We start from the raw sequence: 27,769 nt of genomic DNA, 5'->3' as shown, positions 1-27,769 counted from the left end.
GCACGTCACCTCCCCGCCCTGCACCGGGGCGGGGGCGGGGCGGGGCGGGGTCTCCGGGCGCCAATGCGGCCGAGGGGGCGGGGCGGCCACCGTTTCGCGCCAAGCTCAGTTCGCAGTGGCTCCGAGGGTTTTAGGGCGCCGCCGTCATGGTTCGAACTCTCAACAGCATCGTCGCGGTGTCCCAGAACATGGGCATCGGCAAGAACGGGGACCTGCCCTGGCCCCCGCTCAGGTACCCGCCGGGCCGGGGGGGCGGGGACGGGGGGCGGGTGTGCAGCTGCCCCGGATCCAGGCGCCTGGACGGGGTGGCGCTGGGTTGGACTTGAGACCCAGGCTGCCGGGAGCGGGGCCGGGCCTTCCTTCCGCCCCGGAGCCCGAGCCGGGAGCCCGGGAGGGATCCCGCCCCGCCCGCCCGCCCGGGGCTCAGTCCAGCCTGGCTGCCGCCCCGGCCCCCGCGCTGTGTCGGGGTGGGTGGTGGAGCCTGAGCCCACGGGAAAGCGTCCTGAGTCACACTCCACGTGTCTTTACCTTGTAGGAATGAGTTCAAGTATTTCCAAAGAATGACCACCACGACTGCCGCAGAAGGTAATGGGGGATTTGTAAGTGATTTTGAGATTCCCCAAGGGTCTTTTTTTTTTTTTTTTAACCAGTGCACATTTTATTTAAAAGTAGTTTTCCAGCCGAAACCGGTTTGGCTCAGTGGATAGAGCGTTGGCCTGCGGACTGAAAGGTCCCGGGTTCGATTCCGGTCAAGGGCATGTACCTTGGTTGCGGGCACATCCCCAGTAGGGGGCGTGCAGGAGGCGGCTGATCGATGATTCTCTCATCGATGTTTCTATCTCCCTTCCTCTCTGTAAAAAATCAATAAAATAATTTTTTTTAAGTTTTTCCATAGTAATCAGGGACCTTCTGTCTTACCATTGATCTGTGTGCAATTCCCAATGTTTATTAGACTTAAAAAAAAAAACGTTCTTTGAAATTGGACAGATTGGCAGCTACATAGAGATTGGCTCTGGAGGCCAGAGGAGGCTTTGAAACAGCCGCCTGACGTGGTAAGGCCTGGACTAACACGGTGGTGAGGGTGAAAGTCCAAAGAACGGTTACATGACTCGATTTGGAGATGAAGAAGTTAAAGGTGATGCCAGGAAGGCATCAAGGAAGAACCCTCTGGTTTTCAGGTTGAGTCTGGGTGATATGGAGAATTAGGGTCCAATTGTAACTATATGGAGGTGCTTGTAGGATATTCAGGCACAGGGTGCTGGGTGAATTGAGACATTAAAGAGAAGAGGATAAGGAAAGAAAAGAATATGGGGTTAGGGGATACCCATTTAAAACCTAAGATGAATGTTTGGTCATAGGAAGAGGAATAGCAGAGTAAACAGGGAAATACAATAGAAAGGAGCAGGTGCAGCATAACTTAAACAGAACAGGTACAAGTTCCTGGACTTGTCACTTAGGTCAGTGCTCTGCAAACTCATTAGTCAACAGAGCCAAATAGCAACAGTACAACGATTGAAATTTCTTTTGAGAGCCAAATTTTTTAAACTTAAACTTCTTCTAATGTCACTTCTTCAAAATAGACTCATCCAGGCCGTGGTATTTTGTGGAAGAGTCACACTCAAGGGGCCAAAAAGTTGCATGTAGCTCTCGAGCCGCAGTTTGCCAACCACAGACTTAAGTCACTGATGAAAAGAAAATGCAAGAGCTTGAAGCCAAAATATTGAAATGAACCACCCTCTAGAATCCTAAGTAGTCTGACCCTCAATGGTTTGGCTCAGTTGGTTGGACTTGTCCCATGCACCTAAAGGTTGCTGGTTAGATGCCAACCTGGGCACATGCTCCACTTGTGGGCTTGAACCCTGGTAGGGGGTATACAGCAAGCAGCCAATCGATGTTTCTCTCCCTCTCCCTTCCTCTCTGTATAAAATCAATTAAAAATATTTTTTTAAAAATCCTAAGTAGTCTGGAAATGGGAAACAAAATATGGAAAAATGACTAGTCTTACTACTTATAGTTTGTAAATATTAGTGGGGGTTTTTTAATCAAGCTAATTCAGGAATCATAAATGTGTATATTCCTTTGATCCAGAGATCTGACTCACAAGGCTTTTTCTCCTAAATAATTCTACCAGAAATGGAAGTTCTGTATATAAAAATTTTTTAAGGAAAGAAGCACAAATTGAAAGTAGTTCATTTTATTCTTACAAAATATACCTGCATTTTATTTTGTTTTATATATGTATTTTTATTGTTGACAGTATTTCAGATACCTCCCATTTTTCTCCCCCATTACCCCTCTCCACCCAACCCCTACCCACCCACTCCCCAGGTCTTCCAGATTGAAAGTATTTTAGCTAATTAAATGGAATGTTAAGCAGTTATCTTTAAAAGTATGACTATTATTGTAAATCTACAAAGTTCACAAATGCGAGTACTATTGTATTAAAGGTACAGTTGAACAGTACTTTTTAGATGTCAAACACTGTTCAAAGTCTTCAGTCCCCACAATCCTAGAAGTAGGAACTAGTACATTACCTCCATTTTGTAGAAAAGGATAGTAAGGCACAGAAGATTAGCATGACTTGCTTGGTAGATAACAGAATCTTTGCTTGTCACTACTATATTATGCATGACTGCAATTGATTAAAACTATATTGCATATAAATTGGATAAAACCAAAGGGGAAAATAATTACTATAGATAATGGGTGATAAATGATAAATTTTGGTAAGGCTGTTAAATGTTTTAATTTTTTAAAGCAGTTCTACTAGATGTCAATATGATCATTATATCTATACATACATACAAGCATATGAATATATATACACAGATATATTCCCCAAATACATCTCTTCTCCCTGTGGTTTTATAGGTAAACAGAACTTGGTGATTATGGGTAGGAAGACCTGGTTCTCCATTCCCGAGAAGAGTCGGCCTTTAAAGGACAGGATTAATTTAGTTCTCAGTAGAGAACTCAAGTAAGTACTACAACATAAACTCAGCACAAGAAACCATGTCCCGTTTCTTATGCTGGAGGTCGGTGTATGACAAAATAAAATACTATGAATGTAGCTATTGATGAAGCTGCTTAATACTACATAGATGATAACAGAAAATAAGTAATTACAACTTATTCTGCTGTTTAAGTGAGTGATTTCATTTCCTTAAAAAGTTGCATTAAATCTCACTATGATAACAGAATTGCAGGTTTCCTTGAACTAGTACTCATTCAATTCAGAAGGGTCAAATATCAGTTATATAATGTAAATAAATCTTTTCAGTTGCACAAAGAATCAAAATACATGTTTTTTTTTACGACCAGTTGGCCTCTGCTATGGATTTTTCTGCCCTCCAGGCTAATATAGTTAGTCCTTGATGACTGGAAATGAACAGGAAGTGGGTAAGGGGACTTAATAGCATTAAAACTACCTATGACATCAACTCCAGTGCTTTTGCCTTCACCATAGCTTCCATATCATTTATACTACTTGTGATATATCCTGATTTCTGTATTTTTTTGTTGTTTACATTGGTCCTAACCCACGAAAATAATTTTCTGAACCTCGGGGGTCTGTTTGTTTGGGGGAGTGATTAGCCTGAATTAGACCCAAAGGAAAGGTCTAATTCAATCCCTTTGGGATTGGCATGGTAATAATTATTTCTTAAAACTACTAATGTAATCATAGCAATATCTTACAGTGAATTGGATTACACAGTTGTGGGGGCTGGCTAGGCAAGTCCAAAATTTGTAGGGCAGGCCATCAGAAGGGGAGGCTCGAACTCTTCAAGGGCTGAAGCAGATGTCTGCAGGTGAAATTTCTTCAGAGGAGCCTCAGTTCTGTTTTTAAGGCTTTTCACCTCATTTAATCTGGCCCACCCAGATTAAAGTCATCCTATATAATAAAGAGGTAATATGCAAATTGACCCTCACACAAGATGACTGCCACAAAATGGCCAGCAGGAGAATGTAGTTGTGGGCAATCAGGTCAGCAGAGGAGGGCAGTTGGGGGCAAATGGGCCTGCAGGGAAGAGAGGGCAATTAGGGGGATCCAGGCCTGCAGAGGAGGGCAGTTGGGAGGGACCAGGCCTGCAGGAGAGGGCAATTGGGGGCAACCAGGCCTTTAGGGGAGGGCAGTTGGGAGTGATCGGCCAGCAGGGGAGCAGTTAAGTGTCCAGGAAGTGGTTAGGGGGTGATGATCAGGCTGGCAGGCAGAAGTGATTAGGGGCAATCAGGCAGGCGAGCAGTTTGTGAGCCAGTAGTTTCAGATTGTAAGAGGATGTCTGACTGTCACAGGCCTCAACCAGTAGTTGGACATCCCCCAAGGGGTCCCAGATTGGAGCGGGTGCAGGCTTGGTTGAGGGACAAACCCCCCCCCCCCCCCATGCATGAATTTTGTGCACTGGACCTCTAGTCCATTATAAACAAATCACATTTATAAAACACCTTCACAGCAACACCTAGATTAGAACAGGACTATAGCCAAGTGAACACATCAAAGACCATCAAACCAAAAGAAGGAAGAAACATTACACCAGTATAGGCTAAGGGGGTTCATGCTTCTATAGATTTTCTCACAGATCCCTCCTGAAATAGCTTAGGTAAAAACCTGGAAGAAAGTGTACCAGAATATTTGCATTGCTTGTCTTTGGATGATGGAGAATATGTTTATATGTATCGTGCCATCTTCCTCAATCTTCATACTGTTCTCTTTCTCCAGGTTACTAGGATATTCTGATTACCCTCTACTTGATATATCCCAAGTTTACAGACTATTGCCATTTCCAGAAACTGGTTGTTGTTGTTTTTTGTTGTTGTTGTTGTTGTTTTTAGGGGAAAAATTTAGTTTATTTTTAATCCTGCCTTCTGTTTCCCTGGTCAGTTGCTGGTCAGTTCCATACATATCCTGAGCACCTACTGTGTACCAAGTACTACTGGGTCCTGAATAAAAGGGGAAGGATTTGCACATGAAAATCACTATTGCTCCTGCAAATTTTCAGAGACAATCTTTCACCACCACTCTCTTCCCCGTGTGAGAAGGAACTGAAACCTCAAGATAATCTCAAAATTTGCTGCCCCATACTAGTTATTTTGAGTAGCTACTTACTTAATACATCTTGGGGGGAGAAGGGGGTGCTTTTTCATGGCTTTCTATACTATCAAGTTGCCGCTTTAAAAATAATGCTATGCCGAAACCAGTTTGGCTCAGTGGATAGAGCATCGGCCTGCGGACTGAAAGGTCCCAGGTTCGATTCTGGTCAAGGGCATGTGCCTTGGTTGCGGGCATATCCCCAGTAGGGGGTGTGCAGGAGGCAGCTGGTTGATGTTTCTCTCTCATCAATGTTTCTAGCTCTCTATCTCCTCTCTGTAAAAAATAATTTAAAAAAAAATTTTTTAAATAATAATAATGCTATACAGCCACATTTGGAAAACAGACTGGCCCTTTTTCAAAAGGTTAAACCTAGAGTTATATGACACAGCAATTCTACTCCTTGGTATATACCCTGGAGAAATGAAAGTATATGACCACACAAAAACTTGTACACAAGTGTTCATAGCAGCATCATTCATACCAACATCTAAAAACTGGAAGCATCCCAAATGTTCATCAAAGATAAATAAAATATGCTATATCCATACAATGGAATATTTATTATCCTATATGATAAAAGGCTAATATGCAAATTGTCCCCCTGACTTGGAGTTTATATAACAATTTTAGTTTTATAATTATTACTCCCCATACAGATTATTTAACTAGTATGAAATGGCTTTTGTAGAAATTATATGTAATTCTTTCTCTTAACCTCAGGGAACCTCCAAAAGGAGCTCATTTTCTCGCCAAAAGTCTGGATGATGCCTTAAAACTTATTGAGGAACCAGAATTAACAAATAAAGTGGATATGGTTTGGATAGTGGGAGGCAGTTCCGTTTATAAGGTAAGTAGAGGTATCTATAAACAAAGAATTTTTCCACTCCACTTTGTTTCAGCTTCCCTGCCATCTGTACGTTTTCAGTCATGAGCAAAGAAGCACATTGTCCCTGCTATCGGTTAGACACATTGTCAATTTGACTTCTTGTTGATACTGTTGTGCAAACTAAATAAAAAAGTAAAAGTAAGTTTTTAAGTCTTTACCAGTTTATCTCCAATTCAACATAGCTGATGTTTCCAATTTTAAAAACATTCTAAATTCTTCCCTTAGAATCGTACTGGACTGCACTATTTTCTGTTCCACACTGAGTTAGCCCTGTTTCTTCAAACATGTTGAGGAAAATAAAAGGAATTTTTCTGTGCTTTTAAAACACTCAAGAAAGATTAATATTTATGGGAAGGATAAAAATCAGCTCCTACCCTTGGGGGCTTGTGCTTACATGTGCATTGAGATTATTTGAGAAAGAAGAGGCATACCAGGATCTTAGATGGGATTACAAAAACTGTTTCTTAGGTTCCTTTTCTACAACCTTTTAAACAATATACATACTTAAAATTAAATTCATATGTATAATTTGATATATCTATATGTAGTAAACAGTAAGGAAGTGGAGCCTCCAGGTTATAATTATGCATTATCCACCTACCTCACATCACACTAGCTGGTGGAACATTTAGGCTTCTCTTCTTATTGGCCAAAGTGGGTCCACTAGCCTGTGTTTGTCAGTAAAGTTTCACTGGGACACAGCCACAACCATTGGTTTTAGTATTGACTATGGCGGCATTTGTCTAAACGTAAGAGAAACTACATGGCCCACAAAGCCTAAAATATTGACTATCTGACTCTTTACAGAAAAGGTTTCCAAACATCATTAACTTTGATACAAACTTTCAAAAGCTGCAGTAGTTAGTCCTACTCAATTTTCCTAAATTTTGGTACAGCAAGAAAAGGTAGAATATTTACTTGTTTGGGTCAAGAGAATAAATGATATAATATTCTAAGCAGTAGTATTGAAAATAAAAAGTAAAATTTGTTCTATGCCCTTATTTAGAATTTTAAAGATAAAAACTTTAAATTTCATATATATATATTCCCCTCCCCCTCACAAGCCAGAGTTATTGCTTTCTTGGAGCTCAACAGTATTATAGACGTTAGTTAGAAAAGTCATTAATATGAGGCTAAATACAATCATTAGCAAATAAGAGGCAGAATAAATTACCTACTAACATTGTAACTATCTCCTAGGGAAACGGAAACATTATTAAATTTTGTATAAATGTACCAACTGTGCCCTTGATGTTTTCATTAGTCAAAATCTTGTGAAAGTGTACTATCTTATCCATTTATATATATGTAAATTTTTCTATAGCCAGTAACTAGACAATGCGGTGTTCTTAATTCCTAAGCAAACACCAAAGAAAAAAGACAAAACTGAACAATTAAATGAAAAAAATAGTTCATGCAAGCAAACTAGAAGCCAGAATATATTTTAAATCACTCTCATAATTAGATATAATGATTAGTGCTATTCTCAACATAAATAAGACTACTTTGCAGGGCTCTAAAGTAAAAAAAATAGAGCATCAGCCTGCGGACCTAAAGGTCCCGAGTTCAATTCCAGTCAAGGGCATGTACCTTCATTGTAGGCACATCCCCAATGGGAGGTGTGCAGGAGGCGGCTGATCGATGTTTCTCTCCCATCGATATTTCTAACTCTCTGTCCCTCTCCCTTCCTCTCTGTAAAAAAATCAATAAAATATATATATTTTTTAAAAAGAATGTGATATTTAAATAGCATTCTTTCATATCTGGTACAAACTTGACTATATAATTAAAACAAACAAAATCTTGAGTTCTGTTTCTTTTGACACAAATAATTAAGGAAATTTGTGACTTTTGTTTTATTTCAAAGGAAGCCATGAACAAGCCCGGCCATCAACGACTCTTTGTGACAAGGATCATGCAGGAATTTGAAAGTGATACATTTTTTCCAGAAATTGATTTGGAGAAATACAAACTTCTCCCAGAGTAAGTAAAATGTTATATATTATTCTGAAGCACTTTTGGATTTATAGCTTAAGCACTATAGGAAAGGTCCCAGCCAGCATTGCTCAGTGGTTGAGCTTTTACCAATGAGCCAGGCGGTCAATTCCTGGTCAGGGCACATGCCCAGGTCGTGGACTTGATCCCCAGTGTGGGCATGCAGGAGGCAGCCAATCAATGATTCTCTCTCATCATTGATGTTTCTTTCTCTCCCTCCCTTCCTCTCTGAAATTAATATATATATATATATATATATATATATATATATATATATATATATATATATATTTTTTTTTTTTTTTTTTTTTTAAAGAATTATAGGGAAGAGTATGTCTCTCAGATTGAATTTGGGATAGTAATGTGTTTTATAGACAAATAGTACAGAAAATTTTTGGAATTCTGCTTTAACAGACTTGGGAATGTTCAAGTTTTAGTGATTTTACTGAAATCTAGAGTAGTCCTTAGTCCATTCTATGAGAATTGTATTCAGCATCAAACACTGTCCTGAGCATTGGGGAAAGAGTGTTTACCAAAACAGATGCTATTCACTATTCTCCAGATTACATTTTTGTAGTAGAGAGAGTGGCAAATAATAGATAAGCATTAAGAGTTGCTGTGTGGAGAATTGAAATACTGTGATGTGATAAATGCTGTGTAGTCTGAGCAGTCCTCTCTGAAGTGATATCTATACTATTACCAGGGAAATTGGAGTATGCTTTTCCCCACTGGTGCTGGAGGTGGGGTCCGTACAATATCCTGAGGAAAAGAATTTTCCGAGATTCGCATGTGAAGATGGGTGATTTTTATTTGAGTGGAATTACATCCCTGTGTTTCCAAAGCACCATTCAGGTCACGGGAAAAGTGTAGCTGGGGTTTCAATAGAGCTAGAAGCAAAGCCAGTGTCCAGAGTTTCTGTTCCATGTTGCAGCTGGGTGCACTTCAACATCAGGCTCGTTGCAATCTATTAGTCCACTGTGTGTGTGTGGGGGGGGGGCAGTGGCCATGTGGGCAAATGCCAGAAAGCAGGAGCAAGAGACCCTGCAAGCTAGGAGCCAGGAGTAACACGGCAAGAGAAACCAAGAGAGCAAACTCATGTGTTCAGAGGATTAAATACCCCAATTTCTCGCCCTTGAAGTGGCCACGCCCATGCTGGCCAATGACCTGTTCCCAGGCGACACTGACAGGCAGGCACCTTCCCAGGGACACCCCAACTTTATTGGGCATGCATCTGTTCTCCCTGTCCCATCCCTTCCCCCAGCTGTTTTCAAGGAATAGACCAGCGGCTCCCTGGGGAGTGGAAAGCTTTAGCTTCCTGGCGGAGCTGCCTAAATGACGTGCCTATAATATTTGGCCTTCCCTTTGCTCCTTTCCAGTTATTAATAACTAGGTTAATTACAACAGTGTTATTACCGGGATCTAAATGACCAGCCAGCCATGCTTAGAGCAGGAAAGAGCATTCCAGGAACCAGAAATAGCCAGTGCAGAGACCCGATGACTGGCACAAGCTTGGCATGTTCCCTGAGCCTCCTTGAAAGCCACTGAGGGCATTGTGAGCAAGGGTAAGACCCAAATGCATCAGGTCAAATGCAGGGGAAGGAGGTTCTAAATTGAGTGATGTTGTTCTAGCTGTTTATGGAGAATGGACTAGAAGGAAGTGAAGCTGGGAAACCAGTTGGTTGCAGTAGTTCAGATGAAAGATGAAGGGACTTAGATAGCAGTGGTGGAGATGAAAAGAAGAGATTACACTTGCTTCACTGTGTAGTAGTGATTTTAGCATGAAACTGAAACTGCCTGATTTTGAGAACTCATAGCATTTTAGTTTAAAAGAACTTTTCAGTTTTAAGATTAATTATATCAACTCTTGTATTAAGTCTATGGTCTGGTATAGTGTAAGGAACGGGTCCAAGTTCATTCTTTTATAAGTGGCTATTCAGTTATCCTAGCACTGTTTGTTGAAAAGATACTCTTTCCCCATTAAATTGTTTTTATACCCTTATCAAAAATCAGGGAACCATTGCCCTGGCCAGTGTGGCTTAGATGGTTGAGCATTGGTCCCATGCACCAAAAAAGTCACCAGTGCAATTTCCAGTCAGAGCACATGTCTGGATTGTGGGCTTAATAATAGGGGTGTGCAGGAGGCAGCCAATAGATGTTGCACTCTCATATCTGTGTTTCTTCCTTCCTCTCTCTTCCTCTCTTTCTCTCTCTGTCTCTCTCCCTTTTTCTTTCATAAAAATCGATAAAATGTTCTTTTAAAAAAATTGTTTTAATTGGTAATTATTTAATTACATGTATATTTCTTTTACAGGTACCCAGGTGTTGTTTCTGATGTCCAGGAGGAAAAAGGCATTAAGTACAAATTTGAAGTATATGAAAAGAATGAGTAATGTGAAGGTGTTTTCTGATTCATTTCAAGTTGTTCCCCATCCCATCCAAACAATTATATATTTAACATTAGAAAAAGATATTTCTGTTAATTAGATCTGTGGATAATTATTTCAAAGCAATGTATTTTTATTAATTACTTTTCATCTGAAACACAACATTTGTGAAATATCTGTTGCTGTAACTGTCTGAATCATCAAGAAATTCTGAAGATTAGGTCCCTAGCACCTGCTTAGGGTAACATATGCCAAGAAACCACAATGGGAGAATCCCCTGGTGGTATCTATTACCTATAAAGAAAGGAGCTAGCCAAATTTGTCCAAATGTCAGTAATAGATTATAAACAGAAGAATTAGAACTTAGATATTAAACTAGAAGTAGATCAATCAAAACAGGGAACAAAATCACTCTATGCATATCACACTTCTGAAAAAAGTTCTGTTCACTCAGAGAATCACTAAGTACAATCTCACTCAGAACTACAGTACATTCCATATAGATAGTAAGAAGCAGGTAGGACTACTTTCTCAATGATTAAAAAAAAGGTCTGAGACCTATAAAAACACTATTTATAGTCAAAACTGGGTTGGCTCAGTGTGGACTAAAGGGTCCTGAGTTCAATTCTGGTCAAGGGCATGTGCCTTGGTTGCAGGCACATCCCAGTAGGGGGTGTGCAGGAGGCAGCTGATTGATGTTTCTAACTATCTCCCTTCCTCTCTGTAAAAAAACAATAAAATATATTTATTTAAAAAAAAAAAAAAACACTTTATAATCTTGGGTGAGATGCCATGGGATGTTACAGTGATTGAACAGGATAGACTGCCCTTCACACACAAAAGGTAATCTAATAACAAGCATATGGCTAAAATTAAAAGAATAGACATTGCTAGAAACCGAAGTTAGAAGAAAAACTTCACATAATTTAAAAATTAAAACATGTTTTATCCATCATGTTAGGAAATATTTGGATTTTTAAGTATCCAATGAAATAGCATTTTTTGCCTTATAAATTGGCACAGATTTTTTTAGGGTAAAAGTTAATATCCGAAAACAAAGACATAACGTATATACCTGTACGTGCTGCCTCACAACCACACCAAAACTATAACTAAAAGACAAAGCGTCTTATCACCCAGAACCACCGGAAAGCTGGCTGAGTAGAAGTTCTACAACTAGAAGGAAAGAGAAAAGAGCATTGAGACTGGGTAGGATGTGCACAATCACGGAAAAGCAGAGGTACAGAGGCGCACGCAAATTGGGCTGTTGGCTGGTGACTAGATGTGCTGTTTTCAATCCAAAGGGAGACACAAGCTCACAACTGCTCTGAACTCCAGTTTCCGGCGAGAGTCTGGAGACCCAGACTCCTATGGGGAAAAGCTGGTCTACCATCAGGTCAGAAAATGAGGATGGCTTTCTTGCAGAGGTGCGTGCAGGAATCATTGTTTATTGCACTGGGACACAGGAGGCAGAAACATGGAGATAGCTGTTTGCCACGCCCTAGTGATTCCCTGAGGCCCTGCCTTGCCCAATTTACAAACCCATCCAAATTGTGAGCAGCAGCTTTTGCATATGAATGGCCTGCCCTATCACAGCTAACCTCACTGCAGCTCTGGTCAGACAGCTCCAAAACTTCCAAACCCCAAGCAAAGAGGAGAAATCTGCAGATCTCGATATAGCTCCTGCTGGGTGGCCTCAGACAGTATAGCTGACCTGCACCTCCTTGGAGATCCAGGAGCCAGTATACCTAGTGTGAGACAACACCAGATTTCAACTCACATAAGTGACACACTCAAGAGGCAGACTCGGTGAGCACCAAAGGCCCACTGAAACAAGTCCTGCCCCATAAGGGTATCTAAAGTACAGCAGTTCTTCCATTATAGACACAGCGGGTCCTCACAGCCAATTGGCCTGGAGTTCAGTTCCTCCCAGTGTACCAACAGCAATCAAGGCTTAACTACAACAAGACCATGCACTCAGCCTACAAAGGGGTGCACCAAGAGTGTCCACCTCAGGTGTTTGGGGAGGCTGAACCACTGGGCCCTATTAGTCACCTACCACACAAAACCACTCCATCAACATAGGGAAGTATCCAATATGTGGAGACAGACATGTCAAAAATGAAAATAGAGAAAAGCAAACTACTGGATATAGAGTTCAAAACCACAGTTATAAGGTTTCTCAAGAATCTTCTAGAAACCTCTGAGGAACTTAGACCTTTAAGGATCTTAATGAGAATGTGAAAAAAAAAAAAAAAAAAGGAAAAGGAAAAGGACAAGTCAGAAATTAAGCATTCACTGTCTGAAATGAAGAATATACAGAAATTTAACATTAGACCAAAGGAACTCAAGAATCAAACCAAAGACTTGAAAAATGAGGAAACAAAAGAACACCCTACCAGAGAAACAAAAAAGAAGAATCCAAAAATATGAAGATAATGTAAGGAGCCTCTGGGACAACTTTAATCCAAATTATGGGGGTGCCAGAAGAAGAGAAAGAACAAAATATTGAAACCTATTAGAAGAAATAAGATTTTCCCTACCTGGTAAAAGAAATAGACTTACAAGTCCAGGAAGCACACAGAATCCCAAACAAGAGGAATCTAAAGAAGACCACACTAAGACACATCATAATTAAAAAGCCAAGGGCAAAAGATACAGAATCTTGAAAGCAGCAAGAGAAAAACAGTTACCTACAAGGGAGTACCCATATGACTGTCAGCTGATTTCTCAACAGAAACTATGCAGGCCAGAAAGGAGTGGCAAGAAATATTCAGTGATGAACAGCAAGAACCTACAACCAAGATTACCCAGCAAAGCTATCATTTAGAATTGAAGGTCAGATAAAGAGCTTCACAGACAAGAAAAAGCTAAAGGAATTCACCACCAAACCAGGACTATATGAAATGCTGAAGGGTATTCTTTAAGAAGAGGAAGAAGAAGAAAAAGGTAAAGATAAAAATAATGAACAACAAAGTGACAACAAATAATTCCTATCAATAAGGGAATCTAAAAAGTGAATAAAAATTCTGATGAACAGAATAAACTGCTGGATATAATAGAATCAGGGGCATAGAAAGGGAGTGGACTGAGTTCTTGGGGGGAAGGGAGTGTGGGGTGTGGGAAGAGATTGGACAAAAATATTACACCTATGGATGAAGACAGTGGCAGGAGATAAGGGCATAGGGCGGAGGTGGGAAATCAGTAATCTGAACAATAAAGATTTGTTTTTTTTAAAAAGTTAACAATATCAATTAAAATTCAAAATAACCTGGGTTTGAACACAGAACTTCTACTTGTGGAAATAAATCCTGAACAAAGAGCTGGACCCAGAGTATTTGTTGCACTATTTTTTAAAAAAAAAAAAAACAATATCGCAGTTGGGTGCATTATTTTATGCATTAGGTATGTCTATTGTGATTCAATTTTTTAACTATTATGTGCTTAATTTCATGAAAAGTAAATTAAGGTAATAAATTGAGCCCTTTACATGAAGTAATAGAATTGGGATACAGAACATCAGGAGTAAAAATCCTAAAAATCTTTCATAGAGGGAAAAAAAAGAAAAAGAGATCACACAGAATAGAAATCAGTTCTGCATAAGACTTACAAACCACAAGAAAATAACGGAGCTCTCTGCAAAGAACAATCAAAATTATTAGTATTCAGAATTTTTAGAACTCATATATTAATAAGAAAGAGAAGCAAGCCATTCAGAGAAGAGGAAACGCAAATGTCATACAGTAAATACATACACAGACATGCATTCCCACTAGTAATTGGGGAAGTGCAAAATAAAACTGCAAAAGGGAACCATCCCACGTGCATCAGAGGTGGCCTTCTCACCAGTACTTGACACTCAGCCTTTTAAAATGCTGGCAAGATTTATTAAGAATGAAGGTGCACACACCCTTTGACCCAGCAATTTCACGTATGGATAAATACCAAGACAAAACCTACATACATATCTACACATTTGTATAAATATGTTGCAGCCTTGCTTGTATCTGAATAACTAAAGACAACCTGAAAGGCCAGTGACAGGAAAATGCATACATTACTGTCTTTACTGTCTTAGGTCAGGTTTCCCCCAAAAGTAGATCCCAAGACTAGAATTTAAATGAAAGCGCAGGTTGGTATAATATATGGAAAAGTGAAACTGGGCAGGTAAGCCAGCTCAAGGTCAGCGAGCAGATTGCCACTGGGTAACAAGCTCAGTACTGCTGAGATATCTGGGAAATGGAGAAGAGAACTGGAGTATTTATCTCCTATCATCATTGTCTGAAGGCTGTTCACGACCGTTCCTGCCCTCTGTATGGGCTGAACATACTTCAGCTGCTGGCTAGAGCCCCAGTGTTTGTATTAAGAAGCTACTGACAAGCTCAGGACCAGTGAATGCTAAACACCTAAACCAATTCTATATGTTTATGATTAACTATGTGCATTAGGATCTTCTTACTTTTTATGTAGTAAAAAGTATAAAGCCACACATAGTTTCTTAAATATTTTACAATGTAAAAAAATACAGAAGCAGAAAGACCAGTTAGAAGTTCAGGTAAGGGATTATGGTAACTTGGATCAGGGGTTTGAGTATAGTGGAAAAATTGTGATTCAGGATATATTTTTAATTTGGAGATAATGGGATTTTCTTTTTCTTTTTTTAAATATATTTTATTGATTTTTTACAGAGAGGAAGGGAGAGAGATAGAGCTAGAAACATCGATGAGAGAGAAACATCGACCAGCTGCCTCTTGCACACCCCCTACCGGGGATGTGCCCACAACCAACGTACATGCCCCTGACTGGAATCGAACCTGGGACCTTTTAGTCCGCAGACCGACGCTCTACCACTGAGCCAAACCGGTTTCGGCGATAATGGGATTTTCTGATAGAATTTGATTTTAGTTTTGGACCCACCAAATTTGAGATGCTTGGGAGGGAAGAAGGCAGGAGAGGGGGAATAAAAGAAAAACAGTAGAATTGTGCCTTAAATTTTGAGAACAAAGTTATTTTCAACTGATAAATCTATACTTAAGCAAACCAAGGACAATTGAGTTTGGGGAAAGACAGAGAGACGACTTTTTAGTTGTCACTTAGACTTGGGACCCATTGATTTCATGTAACCATTTTCATGTATTTCTTTAATAAATACAATTATTTCTTAAGTTGTACTACTTCATAAGTGCTGGCTTCGTCTTATCTTTGAACACCTTCAATAAAATTTCAAAGACTCTTATGGCAATTTATCTCCACAGTCACCTTATAGGTGTAGAAAGGAAAACATGAAATTTCCAAGGGTCACACAAATTTCCAAAGACCAGTTATTGGGAAACATCAATCTTTCTGTCATGGTAGATTCACATTTGATTTAATCACCAAGTAGTATCACCTGGCCAAGTTAACAGAAAGCTTATTAAAGTAGCTGAAAATGTGATTGTGCTATCGGCCTCCTTGGAGTTATTTCCTTTTCATGTCAGAAACCTTTTTTTTTTTTTTTTTGGAGGGGGGTAGGAGTAAAAAGACAACACATTCTGAAGCACTAATGTCACATTTGTGATGTTTTCGGGATGCTTTTTCTTAAAGAGTTTGTGATTTAGTCTAAACAGATCGTCAACTACACTGGTGGTGTTTAATTTATGACTGGATTTTAGCTGTCACCCCCATTCAGTCATTTTTCAACCTTAGATTTAAAATGAAAAGTGATCTCTGTTAAGACGTCCCCTTATTTCCAATAGGATATCTCACTCTTGCTATTTATCAGTGCCTCCAGGTATTTGCAGCTTCTGAAAACATTCCTTTGGAAAATCAAATCTAAAAATATTCAAAGGGCTAGCCTGCAGCTCTGCAAGCTTTTGACAATAATGTACATTGAACTTAGTTTGCTAAAATCTTTTTCTTTGCATAGCCTTTGGCTCTTGAGCGATTTCTGGGAAATGTTGATTATAAGATAAGCTCTTTTCAGTTGGTTTCAAAAGGTGACTTCAGATAGGTAATTGTCAAGGAGAGGCTTCTTTTCAGAGAAATGAGGGGGTGAGCAAACCCCTCTGAGCCACCATTGTCCCTGCCCTGCCTTGTGATCCTGCCCATTCAGTGCTTGAAAAACAGCCCTGAGCACCCACCAGCGCATTGGAGAGCCTGCTGCCTCCACAGGCAGGTGCGTGGGGTGAACACAGGAAAACAGCCCTCAGATCTGTCCTTGAGTCACTATTTAAATGGAACCATGTAATTGTCTTGTTGGAGACCTGCAGAAAGAGCTGGTGGGAAAGAATGATTTGTACCTGAAATATATTCACTAGCATGTGAATCAAAAGGCCACACGTGGATAACAATCATGATCTTGGCATTCTTTGCATTCTGCAGCCTTGAGGCTTGAAGGGCAGAAGCCCACATGCCCAGGTCACCAATCTGTCTCCCTTTGCAAGCCCCGCCTGCTTGGCAAGCTGGGGCTGCAGGTGGAGATGGTGGAAGGGGGCACCAAACTCCCAGGATTGGAATCAAAAGAGCAGAGAAGGCAGACGCCTTATGTAAAGAAGCACTCCTAGAAAAGGCCTATTTTATGTTTCTTGGAATCCTCCTACTGGGCTAGCTTAAATTGAGAGGGGATTTGGTTTGCCTCACTGGCTGTTTCCTCCCGCTCACATCACAATTACAGCCTTGTTTATTGTCATTAAAATACATTTAATATGCACTATTTTTGCATGGCCCTCTATCAAAATCTGGGCAAAGATACTGTCCCTAACACTGGGGAATAGTGGAAAGAATACTAGACACAAGGACAGAAGGCTTGGCTTTCAATCCTGGGCCCACCTGGGATGTTCTTTAAAAACTTGAATTGCCAGGAGCAAGCCCTCACTAGAATCAGCTCACAGTGAGTGACTGGATGGGACAGGGTGCTGATGTAAAGATAAGTGCACACACTGAAATGGAATGTGAAGCCACAGGGAACCAGGAGCTGTGCTGACTGTCAGCTGTGCTTTCCTGCTGTGTCTTGATTCCCTGGGTCCCTCTTCTAATTCCATCCTACCTCCCACAAAGACTTCTTTGGGATCCCAACTATAAGGTTCTCCCTCCTCCCAACTGGTGGGTGGAGTTATGACATTACTGGCATCTGTCACATTGACATCCCCAAGACATTGAGCCACCAATCAGCGTGTGCCAAAGTGTCCTGGAGCCCACCCCTTCCTGTTCTGCCCTGGGTCCAACCCTCTCTTGTTCCTCCCCTTAAAAAGAGCCCCAGACCAGCCACATGTTGCTGATCCTCCATGTCCAGGCGGCAGCCGGCTGGGTCCATCCCCGCTCCCCAACTCCTTCCATTCTGATTTCTCTACCTCCGCAATGAGTCCCGCTCATTACTGGGGAATAAACTTTACTTTAAAATGTCTTGGTGGTCAGTTTCCTGCACCTCAAACCTTACACCAACTACTAACTTCTTTTCTCTGGTCCTTAATTCAAATTCTCAACCTATAATATAATTGCCCCAACTCATTTTGTAAAGTTAGACCTTATGACAGCACAATAAGGACTGGCTGCTTGTGGGACAAGGTCAATCAACTCCCTGACCCAGAGAAGCCCTGCACAGCCTACTTCCTTCGCATAAAGTATGGCCGAGATTCTGAGGCCTGGCTTGCCCAGAACACTTGAGCAGGTTATTAACCTCTCCCAGACCCCATTTCCTCAACTGTATTATGATGGTGGTACTTGCCCCAGCCCACAGATTTGTCACTTGTGCACTATTTAAAAAATAAGGATTGCTTATTGTTGAAAGTATTAATATGTCCCCATTTTTCCCCCATTGACCCCTTCCAGCTCTCCCCCACCCCAAGCCTTTAGCACTCTATTGTCTGTGTCCAGGGGTTATGCATATATGCATACAAGGTCTTTGGTAAATTACCTCCCTCCTACCCCCACATTCCCTCTGGGATTCCACATGCTACTCCATGCTTCCATGTCTCTGGACCCATTCTGTTCATCAGTTTTTTTGTTGTTTTTGTTTTTTTAAATATATTTTATTGATTTTTTTACAGAGAGAAAGAGAGAGAGATAGAGAGTTAGAAACATCAATGAGAGAGAATCACCGATCAGCTGCCTCTTGCACACCCCCCACTGGGGATGTGCCCACAACCAAGGTACATGCCTTTGACCGGAATTGAACCTGGGACCCTTGAGTCCACAGGCCGACGCTCTATCCACTGAGCCAAACCGGTTTCGGCCATCAGTTTATTTTACTACTTAAATTCCACATGAGTGCAATCATGTGATACTTGTCTTTCTTTGACTGACATTTCACTTAGCAGGATATTCTCTAGGCCCCTTCACGCTGTCTCAAAGGATAAGATGTTCTTTTTCACTGCTGCATAGTTTTCCACAGTAAAATTGGACCATAGCTTCTTCATTCATCTACTGATGGGCACATGGCTGTTTCCAGATCTTAGCTATTATAAATTGTGCTGCTATGAACATAGGGGTGCATACATTCTTTCTGATTGGCATTTTGGGCTTCTTAGGATATAATCCTAGAAGTGGGATCACTGGGTCAAATATTTAATTTTTTGATGAAACTCTATATTCTTTTCCATACTCATGCACTATTGAGGGCTTTCCAGGCACTGTGCTGAGCCATGGGAATGCAGGGTGAACAAAACTGGTGCATATCAGCCCTCATGAAGTTGATCATCCAGGATCAAGTGAGATCACAGCTGCGGAAACACAGCTCCCAACTTCTTCATTCATTCTTTGTTCAAAGATTTCTTGAACATCTACTGTAAGTCACACAGCACTAGGGGTCCAAAAATAAGTAAGACATGGTTTCTGATCTCAAGATTCTCAGGGCCTATCTTAGAAACTATCATGTGAGCAAGCAGTGATGGCACAAAAGCACAAGTTAGAAGGTGGAATATGAGATATGAAAAGGGAACCTTAGCTTGGCTAAGCAAGTCAAAGAAGGCTTCCTAGAGAAGGCAACATCTGAGCTGAAATTTAAAGGACGAAGAGGAGTCTGCCAGGTATTCAAGCAGAAGAAGGGGGTAGGGGGAGGAAGGGCTATGAGCATTCTCTTCTCAGCAAAGGAAACAGTATGCAAGGCATAGAAGTTGTAGAAATTATGGGGCATTTCAAGATATGCAAACACTCTGGGATTGCTGGAACATAAAATTTAAATGTATGGCAAAAAAAATTTATGAAGCTACAAAAATAATGGAGGCCAAAGTATCACATAGAACCGTGAATGGCCCTGCTAGGTATATTCCTTTTTTTTTTTCTTTTTTTTTCCCTCATGATCCTGGGGAGGGGAAAGAATTTAAATACCGGATTAGTCTCAGTAAATGATCTGAAAGAACCACCTCAGACTTATTTTTCACAACCAGCAATCCTGGGGGACAGAGCTAGGCTGGATTGGAGAGGGCAAGACCAGAAGCAGAGAAGCAGTAAAGAGACAGCTGCGTCCTAACCGGTTTGGCTCAGTGGATAGAGCGTTGGCCTGCAGACTGAAGAGTCCCTGGTTCAATTCCAGTTAAGGGCATGTACCTTGGTTGCGGGCACATCCCCAGTAGGGGGCGTGTAGGAGGCAGCTCGATGTTTCTAACTATCCCTCTCTGTAAAAAATCAATAATATATATGTGTGTTTTGTTGGGGTTTTTTTTGTTTTTTTAAGAGAGAGACCGCTGCAACTGATGAGGCAACAGTGGGTAGGAGAGGAGTTAGCATCTCCAGAGAGCTTTAGAAGGTAGAGTTGACAGAACTTGCTGATTGTTTTGGAAATAGGGAAGAAAAAAGATGAAATGACTCCTGGGCTTCTAGCCTGGGAGACTAGGGAGGAGAGGATCCTGGGCAACAGGATGCTCAGATACTTGTTCAAACATTATTCTGGGTGTTTCAGCAGGGTGTTTTGGGGTGAGATTAACACATACATAGATAGGTAGGCCTGAGTAAAGCAGTTGAAGGGTTGAATAGAACAAAAAGGCTGCCCTTTCCCCAAGTAAGAAAAAAGTATTCCTGTACGATACCTCCAAAGTGGGACATCAACTTTCTCCTGCCTTCGGACTGGAACTTAAACATCAGTCCTTCCTGGGTCTCAAGCCTGCTGGCCTTTGCACAAGAACCACACCACCATCTCTCCTGGTTCTCAGGCCTTCGGGATACAAAAGAATACACAGATGTCACTGCTATATTCTTTCAACTTTTCTACATGCTTGAAATATTCAAAATAAAAACTGGGGAAAATGTTCTGAAGAAGGCAAGGGTCAGGAGACAATTGGAAGACAGCTCCTATGAAGAGTCATTAGACCTTCTCTCTCCCTTATTCTCAACCTCCCTCCTTTCCTTTTTTCCTCAGTGAATCTATTTTACTTAAATGCAATGTTACAGCACACAATAGACACTGTAGTTAAACATAAATAATAAATCTACCCCTTTTTTGTGCAGATTTATGCTGTCCAAACATTACACTGAGCAAGTCTGGCCTTAACCTTTGAATTTTTTATACTGCCACATTACAAGATAAATGTCAGTGTAAATGGAAGCTTTTCTTATAAACCTTAGCAGCTTCACAGATGGCCTTTAATTCACAGTCATAAAAGATAACGATTACATTTTTGGTTGAAAATCATTTCAAAAGCTCTTCTTCGGTTCCCACCAGAGCATAATGCTACTCTTGTTGCAGGAGGTCAGCGGAATAAACTCAGACACTTCCTCCGGGAGTAATCAGCCAAACTGAGAAAATTACAGAGAAACAAGATTTTACTTAGAATTAATATAGCCACTTTCACCAGAAACCTCAATAATTATGCTGTTTTGCCCCAGGTTGCTTTCTCTGATGGGACTTGATGAGTTATCCTATATGAAAGTGAATAAGGTTAGCCAGAGGCAAATGATGGAGGTATGCCTCAAATTCATTTTCTAAAACAACACACCTTGAGGAAACCTACAACCATTGAGGTCATATTGTAAGGAGATCTGTCACATGTAGAGCAGTTATTTTCCTCTCTGGCTGCACGTTAGAATCACCCTGGGGAGCTCCAAAAAAAAAAAAAAAAAAAAATACTAGTGCCAGAGTTCCCATCTCCTCATCCCAGTAAGTCTGTGGCCAGGGCATCAGAATGTTTAAGCTTTCCTAGTGATTCTATTGTTCAACAAAGGCCTAAGAATTATTGTATTATTAATCACTACATAGAGAGTGATTAATGAACTCTATATATTCAGAAACTATTGTGAATCAACTTGAAAATACTAAACAATGGTATTCTATAATCTAGGCTACTTGTTCTCTACCAAAATGCACAACGAAGGAGGGAAAAGAGAAGACTAAGATGGAGAAAGGATTTAAAAATCGATTAGATTAGCCCTGGCTGATTTTGCTCAGTGGATAGAGCATTGGCCTGCGGACTCAGGGGTCCCGGGTTCAATGCCCGTCAGAGACATGTGCCTTGGTTAAGGGCACAGCCCCAGTGGGGGTGAGCAGGAGGTAGCTGATTGATGTTTCTGACTCTATATCTCTCTCCTTTCCTAATTGTAAAAAATCAATAAAATACATTTTTTAAAAAATTTAATAAAAAATAAATAAAAACTGATTAGATTAGAAATAGGTATAACAATGTGTGATATTGAATGTGAAAAGAAAGACCTGTTAGAACTGCCTTCACATAACTCAAGGGCACACTCAAGGGCAGAGCTAGGGTCATGGATGGCCGCTAAAGGAAGATAGATTTTGGCATAAAACAAGACTTCTTAAGTAGTGATGTTGTCAGGGGGTGAAATTGTGAGTAAATGGTCCCTGCAGGAATTCAGGCATTGGCTTTTGACCTCCAGGCCAAGTTGTTCAGAACAACAAGTGAGCACATTTGCTCTTTTCCTAGTTAACAGCCTTCTAGTTCTTTGAAAGCCCACTGCTCTCCCACTCTCATAACAGACAGATGAAACTGACTCTCTGTCTACTCTAGTGAAAAACACTGATCCACTCCCAACTGGGAATGTGGTCGCCCTAAAAAACGTGACTGGTTTAAGAATGAGCAAATAACCTGAGATGAGCCACTAGGAGCCAATAAGATGAGACTCAGGAATTTCTGCTTACATTTTTCAAGACTCTCTTCCACTAGATTTAAAACTGTGAGAATGTGGTGTGGGAAACATGAATTCAGAGATATTGAAAAGAAAATTTCAAAATGATCTTATTAATAATCTTAGAGAGTTTAAAGAAGATAATATATGTGTATAATGATTATATAGATGCTTTTATAGAAAAAGAATATTTAGATACCAAGAAAGAGTTTTTGGAAATGTTAGATCTCATTAAATTTTTTTTTTTAAATCAATGATCATTCTGGCTGGTGTTGCTCAATAGCTAGAGTATCTGCTCACACATCAAAGCATCTCAACCTTGATTCCGGGTCAAGGGCACATGCCTGGGTTGCAGGGTTTTTTTTTTGTTGTTGTTGTTGTTTTTAATAAATCTTTATTGTTCATATTATTACAAAAGTTCCTCATTTTTTTCCCCTCCACCAGGTTCCCACCCCACCGTCTGCCCTTTCCTCACCCCCCTGGGTTTCGGGTTTGATCTCCCACCCCAACGAGGACTCGAGCAGGAGGCACCATATCCATGTATCTCTCCCCAATCAATGTTTCTTTCTCTCTCTCTCTCCTTCACTCCTTGCCTTCCTTACTTCCACTCTTCCTAAAAATCACTGGAAAAAGTATTCTCAGATGAAGATCAATAAGAAAAATCAATGATCAATGTATAGTTGCTATGCTCAGTGTCCTTAGCACATACTCCATTCAATGAACTGCTTGATAAACCACTTTGTATTATACTACCTACATGCCTAAATTCTGCTGACAGTTGCGTATATGAAGTATTTTTTATATATTCCATAAATTTCAACTGTTAAAATTAATTAATTAATTAATTAATTAAAGTATAATGCTTGCAATGAAAAAAATCACTTTTGAAGTTGAAAGATAAAGTGAGGAAATCTTACCAAAAGTAGAACAAAAAGGACAAAGAGATAAAAATAGGAGAGAAATTACATATATGATTAATTCAAGAAGATCAATATGCTAAAAAAAAAAAAAAAAAAAAAAAAAACAACAACAACAGGAGAGAAAATAGAAACAGATAAATTATTAAAAAAAAGAAAAAAAAGAAAAAAAAAAGAAAGAAAGAAAGAAAGATTCCTAGAATTGAAGAATTGTTCACAGTAAGGTCCCACCACTGAAAGCATGGCAAAAATAAGTGTAAAAGACCCACAGTGAGGCACATCATCATCATCTCTTAAAAGAAATCCTTACTGTCACAGGGCTTGGAAGAAAGTACAGATCAAAATGTAACATGAAAGAAAGGTCTTGCCCAGATTCTGAAATGCAAATCCAAACAATGCCCTCTTTTCATAAGATGTATTTCTTAGGCTTAGAAAATAATAAAAACATATTTAAAAACTTGATATTTTAAAGAATCCTATAGTGACCTCTTTCATAAATAGGGCTACCAGGATTTCCTGATCTGAACAAGGCTGGAAGACAGCGTAGTAACTTAAGAAAGGGAACCAGGAAATCAACCTTCCTTTAGAACCCTATCCTATGGCTGCTGAAGATCTCTTGCTTATAATTCCAGAATACTACATGTGACTAGCTAATGTCTCAAGATAACTTTTTAAAGCTTCAAAATTCACTCAACAAAGAACTGAATACAAAACTTTATGAATGCTACAGTTATTGTAAAATATTTCTCTAATATGGCCAATCATTAAAAATTTTTCATTAAAATAAGAAATTTTGATAGTATGTTTCTATCAATGATGTTATTTCCTCATAATTTTTCTTTTTTTAAATATATTTTATTGATTTTTCACAGAGAGGTATTAAGAGGGATAGAAAGTTAGAAACATCGATGAGAGAGAAACATCGACCAGCTGCCTCTTGCACACCCCCTACTGGGGATGCGTCCACAACCAAGGTATATGCCCTTGACCGGAATCGAACCCAGGACCTTTCAGTCCACTGGCCGACGATCTATCCACTGAGCCAAACCAGTTTCAGCCTCATAATTTTTCTTAATATTTTCTTATTAGTCTGCACTTGAAATACTAAATTCTTTTTCTTTTTCCTTTAAAATATTGGCTCCAAGTACAAAACAATAACTTTAATTCATTTTGTTTACTCTCATGTCAACTTTCAAGATAATTTTATCAAGACCAAAGTGTCCCATTTAGAATAAGGAGAAGTAAAATGTTAAGGGATGTTTAAGCTCTGTAAAGTTGAATAGAATATCATTTAAATGACAGGATATAATTACAGATGACTAAGAATATGGTACAAAATGTACCCAGTCTCACCTCTTCATATGTGGCTGAGAGCAGAAAGCTTCAGAGAGATATAAGATTAATAAAATGTCAAAAAACAAATAATTCTAGCTGAAACCGGTTTGGCTCAGTGGTAGAGCGTTGGTCTGCAGACTAAAGGTCCCAGGTTTGATTCCGGTCAAGGGCATGTATATTGGTTGAGGGCACATCCCCGGTGGGGGATGTGCAGGAGGCAGCTGGTTGATGTTTCTCTCTCATCGATGTTTCTGGCTCTCTATCCCTCTCCCTTCCTCTCTGTAAAAAAAAAAATCAATAAAATATATTTTTTTAAAAACCAAAAAACAAATAATTCTGAAAGAACTAAAGCTTCCTAATTAGAATTACCAAAGCTGGAAGAATAATTACTAAAATTTAATAAAAATCTACAGTAACATAATGAGTAGAATCTATACTATTTATGTGTCATTTAATTAAAATATACCTTTTAGTTTCATTTTATTATTTTCTAAAAATATATGTCCAAATACACGAGCTAAACTTATAAGACCCCTATAGGCAAATATCATGTCCTATATATCTCTCTGTCTTAGTTCAAGTTCCTAGAGGAGGTCTGAGAACAGGTGGTCTATTTGGGATTCGATCCTAGGGAGCAGAAATATACACTAATAAAAGAAACATACAAATTGACCATCACTCAGCTACACCCACCAGCCAATCAGGAGGGAATATGCAAATCAGAAGGACAAAGATGTCGGCCACCAAGCTGCTCTAGGCTGGGCAGGGCAGGATGCCTGCTATGAGAGGGAGAGCAGGGGTGAAGGGATCTATAGAAGCAACACTCCAGCCACAGCAAAAACAGATGGCAGCTGGAATCTGCAGTGAAGACGAAGGCTGCAGACTCTGTCCAGAGCCTGCAGCAAAGGTGGTAGACTCCAGCCAGAGCAAAGGCCTGGGTCCCGAGTGCCAGAGGAAAACCAGTGCTGGAAGCCAAGGGAAGGAAGGCCTATTGCACAAATCTCTGTGCAATGGTCCTTAGTTGGAGATTAAAGAAAGGAGGAAAAGTCTTTAAAAGGCACATTCTCAAGATCACTGTTAGGTAATGGGAGCCTGGCTGAAATGAGAAGCGGTCCAATGGGGATGGGACATGGGCACCGAAAACATCTACTAGGCTCACATTCCTAGAATCATGCCCTATACCAGTGTTTTTCAACCTTTTTTGGGCAAAGGCACACTTGTTTCATGAAAAAAATCACGAGGCACACCACCATTAGAAAATGTTAAAAAATTTAACTCTGTGCCTATATTGACTATATATAAAGTAATTCTCTTGAATAGGAATCAAATAAACACAAAGAAAGTATTTTATAATTACTTTATTATGAAATATTAAGTAAACAAAATAGTGAAAAATTATAAAATTCTTGTCTTGTCTGCACCTACGGCACACCAGGCAACATCTCGCAGCACACTAGTGTGCCGCGGAACAGCGGTTGAAAAACACTGCCCTATACTCAAAAAGCTCTCAGTAAAAGCTTTCTGAGTCACTTAATCCATTCCAGCGGCTCCTGAGGCTTCCTGCTCCAATTAGTTGATAACATCAAAGAATATCTGAGAAGTTGCATGTTTCCTTTTACAACTATATTCTAGGATCTCATTTCATTTTGTAAGGTCTACGAGTCATTGTACCAAGTAACAAAAGCTTTCTCATGTTAGCTGAAGCTGAGGCTATGGGGTTATCTCAGGAATCCCAATCTGATCCTCAGACTGAATGTGGACTTGGAGATCTGAAGGTGGTCCTATTCCGCATGCTGGTTTTTTCTCTCTGGAGAGTTTAAAACGAACCACCATGCTGAGTAGGGTTGGTGATCAGTCACCCAGTGTTCACTGCCCGTATTGAGGTGGCACTGTCAGCGACTCAGAGATTGGAGACATGACCCTGGGCCTTAAAGAGCTTAGAATTTGGCTAAGAAGGCAAGAAATATTTGTTTAAAATCTACATACAGTCTAAAGATCAAATTATTGCTTTCATGTATACATTATAGGAACTCACAACAGGGCTAGTCCATAGGAGTTGGCATGGTCAGCAAAAGCTCCATAGAGGAAGTGAGCTGGGTTTCCAAGGAGGTGCAAGATTTAGAAAAGCAAAGAGGAGAAGATGGGACAGGAAAGAACATTGTGAGCAAGCAAGGGATCAGAGGAAGGAACATATCTAGTCCATCTCCAAGAACTGACTTAACCAGTGGCGACAGTGACTTCACCCTCTCAGATTAACTCCCTACTTAAAACTGGTCGGGACGGAAAACCAGAGTCTATTAGGATGCTGGGAACATCTTCCTGTTCTTTTCAAACTACATTTCGTAATTGCCTTGCATAGGATTTTGAAAACTATAGAATGTGGCTGTGGTACTATCTTGGTTGAACTCTTTTATACAGTCATAAGCATAATCAAACTTAACTAGGATCAAGGAACACTTAAAATTCAGCCATAGCAAAGGGTTTCTAAGCAAACAAAAAGTGGTTTTCTTTTTCAAGAACTCTTGACACATATGTATTTTTCCACTGAAGTTAGAGATATAGATTTTATTATATTTAATATGATGGTCTCATAATCCATTCTTTTGTCTGTGGGGTTTTTGTTGTTGTTGTTGCTAATCCTCACCCTAGGGTATTTTTCTATTGACTTTTAGGGAGAATGGAAGGAAGGGGAAGATGCAGAGAGAAACATCAATATGGGTGAGATACATCGATTGATTGCCTTTCATACCCACCCCAAAAAGGGCCGGGGATGGAGCCTGCAACTGAGGTGTGTGCCCTTGACCAGAACCTAACCGGGACTCTTCAGTTGGTGGGCCAATGCTCTATCCACTAGTGCAGGCCTTGTAATCCATTTTAACATTTCGTCCTTAAAATGATTTCCTTTGAATTGGAAGCAAAACTGAAAGTGACATCAATTCTTAATTTTTTAGATCTTAACCTCCCTATTCTTTAAGATAGAACATCCTCAGCTTAAATCTGTAGACCATAAAATAACCTATTATACCATATATAATGAAGAATATAATGATTAGGTATTTTCATCATACTACTATGTAAAAACACTCACCAAATATTTACAAGTATTAAAAAT

At 39.9% G+C, this 27,769-nt stretch overlaps 1 protein-coding gene across 1 annotated transcript; it reads left to right on the top strand.

The window, feature by feature from the left end:
- The first annotated feature begins 70 nt into the window (after nucleotides 1–70).
- On the top strand, nucleotides 71–11,120 carry DHFR (dihydrofolate reductase). The gene is made up of 6 exons (XM_084881356.1): nucleotides 71–232; nucleotides 536–585; nucleotides 2,872–2,977; nucleotides 5,810–5,936; nucleotides 7,843–7,958; nucleotides 10,282–11,120. The coding sequence occupies exons 1-6, from the start codon at nucleotides 147–149 to the stop codon at nucleotides 10,358–10,360; spliced, it is 564 nt and encodes a 187-aa protein (XP_084737482.1). The 5' UTR covers nucleotides 71–146; the 3' UTR covers nucleotides 10,361–11,120.
- The last annotated feature ends 16,649 nt before the right edge of the window (nucleotides 11,121–27,769 follow it).

This window comes from Pipistrellus hanaki (genome assembly GCF_964339955.1).
Source record: "Pipistrellus hanaki genome assembly, chromosome: 4".
Taxonomy (NCBI): Eukaryota; Metazoa; Chordata; class Mammalia; order Chiroptera; family Vespertilionidae; genus Pipistrellus; species Pipistrellus hanaki.
The sequence above is the reverse complement of the archived record's forward strand: the minus strand, read 5'-3'. Positions and strand labels throughout refer to the sequence as shown.

Excerpts from the sequence above, each read along its gene's own strand:
- DHFR (XM_084881356.1), top strand. The coding sequence starts at position 147 with ATGGTTCGAACTCTCAACAGCATCGTCGCGGTGTCCCAGAACATGGGC. Across the intron at positions 5,937-7,842 it reads GAGGCAGTTCCGTTTATAAG|GAAGCCATGAACAAGCCCGG; the intron begins GTAAGTAGAGGT and ends TTTATTTCAAAG. Across the intron at positions 7,959-10,281 it reads AAATACAAACTTCTCCCAGA|GTACCCAGGTGTTGTTTCTG; the intron begins GTAAGTAAAATG and ends TTTCTTTTACAG.